Source organism: Nuphar pumila, chromosome 1 (assembly GCF_984573655.1).
Source record: "Nuphar pumila chromosome 1, dmNupPumi1.hap1.1, whole genome shotgun sequence".
NCBI classification, from domain to species: domain Eukaryota; kingdom Viridiplantae; phylum Streptophyta; class Magnoliopsida; order Nymphaeales; family Nymphaeaceae; genus Nuphar; species Nuphar pumila.
Window position 1 is genome coordinate 167,236,514 of NC_143249.1, and position 6,001 is coordinate 167,242,514.

Sequence of the window (6,001 nt, forward strand, 5' to 3'; positions counted from 1 at the left end):
GCGTTCCAGGTAAGTGAACATTTGCAAATTCCTCCTTAGTTAATTAAAACACATGCTAGCTAGTTTAGGCATTCTTTAATGTGATTCCAATGCTTCAAGTATGCTAGTTCTGTTATTAAGGATAGACACTGTTTTGCATGCTTAGGAATCTATAAAGTTCAAGTGTGATGCTTAAACCTGATCATGCATATTTTCTGAGTTATGATATAAATGTGGCATGACATGATTGCATGTATGAGATCGATGTATTAAGTGAAAATTGAGGGTAGAGTTCCAAAGTCTCAAGGTAGGTATTACCTTGGGGATAAGTCACGCTTATGCCTTGGGAGGGGCATTGTAAGGATCGTGAATTAATCTGTGGTGGGTTACCATCCTTAACCGTTCAGACATGTAAACATGTGTTAAAAAGTAATTAGTGGATATACATTGAGGATTGTATAACACACTAAATTGAAGATGTGAATGTTGAGTAAAAGTTGTCTATAGGATGACCACCCAGTGTATGATGGGAACTCTACTAGGAGGCATGGTCTGGGGCAATGTTGAGGTGTGTACCTCTTAAGCAACCTGGGAATACCTCAGACGTTTCTAGGTGACCCTTAAGGGTTAAAACATTGCCACTAGACACATGTAGGACGTAGCATGAACCACAAAACCTTGGGAGCAGGTATAGCTCCTTGAGACACCTTGGGGCAAGTATAGCCACCCTGGCTCTTCGGCTAGCTACCGTTTGAGTCCCTTCGCTCCCGGCTTGCAACCGGAGAGCTGTTGCAGCACCTGTGTCCGTAGTCTGGGCCGGTTTGGACTACGTTGTTTGTGAGTGGTTCATAAGTCTGGCCAACATTGTAGACTCTGAGTTGTCTACATGGGTTGCTACGCCCGAGGAGGCTATGTTCGGAATAGCCGATTAGAGTAGAAGAGTTGTCTTAAAATGATAATAGAGATACGGTAAAGGGGGTAAAACTCATAACTAACATGTGTGCATAAGTAGCAAACTAAACTAAGACTAGGAGCTTAGAGCTCACTACAGTTGCAACGGTCGTGTCTATTTGTAAATGGAATCTTACTGGGTTGTAGACTCACCCCCTTCTTTTGGTTGCAACTGTAGGTTCAGGGACTGCTGCCACCACTCTCAGGACTTAGTACGATTTTGCCACATCAGCCACATCAGAAGTATGGTTTTCCTTTACTTTTTATTCTGCTTTTGTCTTTGGATGGTTATGCTATTGTAAATGGATGTATGGACCTTCAAGTATTGAATAAAAAAAAAAAAAATTCTGGCACGATTTGAGCTGTTTTTGAGATTATGGAGAAATTTCCCTCTGGGAACTAACGTCCACGAACCCGGGCTCGAGAGGCCCCGGATCGGGTCGTTACAGTTTATATTTGCTTGTATTTAGTATTTTTATCTAATTTTTGTGACTGTTTGCATTCCATTTCAGGTTTCTTTTCTCTTTTACAATTTTTGGTTTCATGTGAGTAAAGAATGTGGATATTCCTTGTGAAGCTAATGAAATAATTTATTCCTATGGCAAGTTCCAGTCACATTCTGTTTCGGCTCATATTTAATTTCAACAAGTTTTGGTGAAACCTTTCCTTCTCCGTACATTTTGTTAAATCATTTTGGATCCTCATAATTCTTTCTTGCATTGAGAAGTCTGTTGCTTTTTGTTCATGTTTCTCATTACTCCTCTTTTTGTTGTCTAGTGAGAACCTGATAATGATTTATTGTCTTCTTACAGTGCAGTGGAATTATCAGGTTGCTGTTCTCCTGTTACTTGATCTGACTAATTATTTCTGTGTGTTTCATGGTTGAAGGAAACTCAAGTCATTTCTGTTGTAAAGAAGAATGTTGAGAATAAAATTGAGACGGCAACCGGACCATGGAAGACATATAATCCAGAATTGAGACCTTGCTGGAGCAAACTGCAACCTAGTATTTTTCTTTTCTTCTCATTTTCTCAAAGCTTTATTTGAATTTGACATGAGAAAAGGTACCATTTACATATTCTTTTTTTTTAAGAGAAGGCAAAAGGGTTCATCACACTTACGTTGAACAATGGTCCACATTACCATCTCTCTCAGGTAGTATAAACTAATTTCTCTTTCTTTTCTGATAGTTATTCTATTGTTCTCTTAGTAATTAAGGCCTTAATTATTATTGGAATTATTTGCTGGAATTTTACACCTCAGCACAGTAAGGCTGAAGCATAGAGTCTGGAATGAGTAATGCAGACAATTAATGTTTTTAGTTGGTAATGTTTTTCGTAACATTTTTTAATTAATCCATCTGAGGAAAGATAATTAGCATTCAATTTATATTTGAAGTTAGGATTATTTGTTGGAGGGAGGTTCATGCCTTACTTTTCTTGTAACTTTCAACATCTTCCTAGGCATTCTCTTATGTCTATCACCATCTTCTCATTCCCCTCCTTTGTTTTCTTCACTATTTCTAATCAGATTGCAGATGCAGTAGCTATTGCTAGGTATCTGGGGGCAATTTTGGTGATACCTGATATCCAAGGAAGCAGTCCAACTGAAAAAAGGTGATTTTTTTTTGTTTTATTATAAAAGTCACATTCTAGAATATCCAGATAATCAAGGCATATGCTTTTGTTTTGCTTCAAAGTCAATTGCCGTACTACTACAAGTTCCTAACAGAGTGATGATGGCTGGTGTCAAGTAAGAAGAAAATCCGCAGTTGGAAAAATTTCTCTAAGATTGATATAGTGGTTTTCCAGTATGAGTACAATGCACAATTTGTCTAGAATTTGATTGAAATTATAAAAGCTAGTGGGGAATTTACACTAATGATGAAGGATGTTTCAGTTTCTGCACTCCTAAATTATGAGTGCTAATTTTTGTGAACATAGTGAATCAGTGCCCAGTAATATCTCAGGTGTATGTATGCCTACTGCAAGAAAAATAGACATGCAGCTGAAGGATGCGGACTTTGCTTTTAAGTAAATCATGAAGGTGATTTTTCTTTCCCATCTTGAACAAGATAAACGGCATTTTCATACCATGTCAAAACTTGCCATTTAGAGTGCAGTATTCCACCACTTCACTAGCAGCATGATGTTTGTATACTCTCCTATGACACCACTTTCATGGTTTTTTCTGCTCCCATTTCGCTCACATGGTGAATCGAGAATCTGTTGCTGAAAGTGCCCCTATCTAACTAGGCAAATCCTGGTTTTGGTGCTCGGCAGCATCCAATACGATTGAGTCCGTACAGGGTCAGTTGTGATTGTGATTATTCATCACGAAAGTGGTCTGCATTCAGAAGCAACAAAAAGTATTTAAGAGTAGCCAACTATCAATACCAATTGCCACTTTTAAATTTTCTGCGACACTTGAACGGGCATCAAGCAACATCTGCCACTGAATGGCACCTTTTGGGTTACTTTCATGTTTTTCTTTCAAAGAGAGCAGCATTCATACTGTTCTATTATCCTTTCACCTCTTCTAGACAACCTTCTTAGTTCTTACTAATAAGCTTTTTTTTTTCAGGAAATTTGGAGAAATTTATGATGTTGATAAATTTATCAAGAATCTCAATGGCGTTGTCAAGATAGCAGATCCTGCTGATGTAACCGCAGGTAATCCTGCCACTCTGCGAATCCCCAGTAGACCAAGGCAAGATTTTATTGCTGATAAAGTTGAACCAATATTCAGAGAAACAAGGAATGTGAGACTTGTTAGTTACTTTCCTTCATTGAACATGAAAATAAGGAGGTTGCAAAAGAGTGAATTAGATTCATCCTTCTGTGTTGGAATGTTTGGTTCTCTTGAGCTGCATCCAGAGATTCGTGGTGTTGCAGATCAGATGCTTGAGAGACTTAGAACCCTAAGTCGCAAATCCGATGGACACTTTGTTGCAATAGATCTGAGGGTTGACATTTTGCAGCAAAGGGGATGTAAAGGCACCTCTGGAAGAAAAAGATGCTTTAGTGCTCAGGAAGTTGGCATTTTTTTGCAGAAAATTGGTTTTACTAGTGAGAGTGTTATCTATGTAACACAGTCAAAATGGCATGAAGACCTTGATCCTTTGAAGGCTATCTTTCCTAGAACCTATACAAAGGTATGAATTATGCAATGTTTATCCTTTTACCAGCTTGTTTTATTTATGCCATCACAACTCCATCGCCTCTGCGTTAAATGAATAACCATTATGCTGAAAGATGAACAAGTTGAAAGACAGTCACGTGTCTGAATCCCTACCATTTGACCTTTCGTGTTGATCTGTGTCTTTATTCAAATATACGCACTACTCTACTGATGCTATTACTGTAGGGAATCTTGTAGATATTGAAAAACAATTACATTACAAGCCTTGAATCGGAAGATTTTAGTTTTGCATGGGGCAACAAATTGTTCCATCACTTGGTAGTTTTCTCTGTTTTTATGAACTGTTGCCTTTGTTTATAATACTAAAAGGCTGGACTGAAGAAATTATTTGGGTAAAGAACTTGCCTAGAACTCAAGGAGTTGATGAGTCAAGAAGTCCACAAAAAAAGAGACGTGCATTGCATTCCGGAAAGAGAGATTTCTCTTCGACTCCCTAGGGCCTTGCTCATTGGGAGAAAACTCATCGTTCGACCTTTACAAGTACAAAATAAGAAAAGGTTTTCGTCCATCGGTTGGGTGGTCTCAGTGAGACCTGTGTTGGATTGCACAAGAAATCCCGTGTTCTACGAGGTGAAGCTTGTTCAATGGAAACCTAATGTGTTGCGGTTGACCTAGGCATTTGGCTGAGTCCATGCTTGACAAGCCAACTTCAGAACCTGGGGCCAAGTTGCCTAAGTCCATACTGGTTTTTTATTCAAAGTCAGGTCTGTTTTTCTGACCCTATAGGGTTCTTGTTTCAAAGTTTGGTTTGAGTTTCTAAGTCATGAGATTCTCTCTTCAGGTTCAAGGATTCTTCAGGTTCAAGGGTATAACTGACTGGAAGAAAAGCAAGAATCTTTTGCATCTTTTAGTTCTCTGTTAGAAGTATACCTACTAGTGCTTTTGCATTTTGTTTCCTTTGGTGAACTAAATTGAATTCGAAGCCTGGTAAAATCAATAGAACTTTCAATGTTGATAATAATAAATTCAGAACTATATGTTTTAAAAAAATTGAGGTTTAAAACATGATTCTGTCATTTACATATTCAGCTTATATGGATTATAATGCCTATGACAAATCTTACTGGAACATCATGGATGAGTCGTTTTGTTTACTAAAGTATTCTTCCATTTATCCATGAGTTTCATCTTTTGTTATATCAACCTGCCTTGGTTTCCTACTGAGAGTCTGAATGTGCAATTTAAGGAATCCATCATTCCTTCTGAGAAGAAGGATGCGTTCCTTAACTCAAGGAGTTCAGAGCTGGAAAAATCCATTGACTTCTACATCTGTACTCATAGTGATGTGTTTGTGCCTGCCATTTCTGGTCTGTTCAATGCAAATGTTGTTGGACAAAGAATAGCTGCTGCTAGAACACAAATACTGGTACCAACAGGAAAGCCCAGTTCTTCTGATTTTGTTTCGCAGTATGTTTCTGACAAGAGCCATTTAGCTTACTCATGTTTGTGTTAAATTATCCAATGAATAAACAAATATGTTTTTGCTTACATATATTTGATGCAAACTTGCAAATAGCTACAAGATGTGTGCTGTTCACGTCTGCTACATTAAATTGTTTTTTCTTCTCCAGGATTTACGATCCATTACTTCCCACTATAGCTATGATTTGCTACTCAAAAAAAAAAAAAACTATAGCTATGATCTCTAGTTCACCTTTTAGAGATAGCATCAAGAGTTTTATGAATCAAAATAAAGTTCAACTATAAGAAAAAGGTGTTTGCTCTCTCTCTCCAATTTTTTATTTATTTATCGAGGTGGTGGGGCATGTAAGAGATTGACTCTGTGCCGTATGGCTCACTTCCAAGTGGTTAAAACCCCTTGGCAGCCTCCTAGTCCACCAGGGAGCGTGTTGCTGAGGTAAGGACAGTC

At 38.0% G+C, this 6,001-nt stretch overlaps 1 protein-coding gene across 1 annotated transcript; it reads left to right on the top strand.

Annotated features, from left to right (window-relative positions):
- Positions 1-2,059: 2,059 nt before the first annotated feature.
- Positions 2,060-5,584, top strand: LOC149851218 (protein MANNAN SYNTHESIS-RELATED 1-like). Its single transcript, XM_090007996.1, has 4 exons — positions 2,060-2,085; positions 2,394-2,546; positions 3,514-4,084; positions 5,318-5,584. Exons 1-4 carry the CDS (start codon positions 2,060-2,062, stop codon positions 5,582-5,584), a joined length of 1,017 nt encoding a protein of 338 aa, XP_089864122.1.
- The last annotated feature ends 417 nt before the right edge of the window (positions 5,585-6,001 follow it).

Bases quoted from the DNA above. Each gene is read 5' to 3' on its own strand.
- LOC149851218 (XM_090007996.1), top strand. From the start codon at position 2,060: ATGGTCCACATTACCATCTCTCTCAG. The intron at 2,086-2,393 runs GTAGTATAAACT...ACATCTTCCTAG, and splicing joins CACATTACCATCTCTCTCAG to GCATTCTCTTATGTCTATCA. The intron at 4,085-5,317 runs GTATGAATTATG...GTGCAATTTAAG, and splicing joins TTCCTAGAACCTATACAAAG to GAATCCATCATTCCTTCTGA.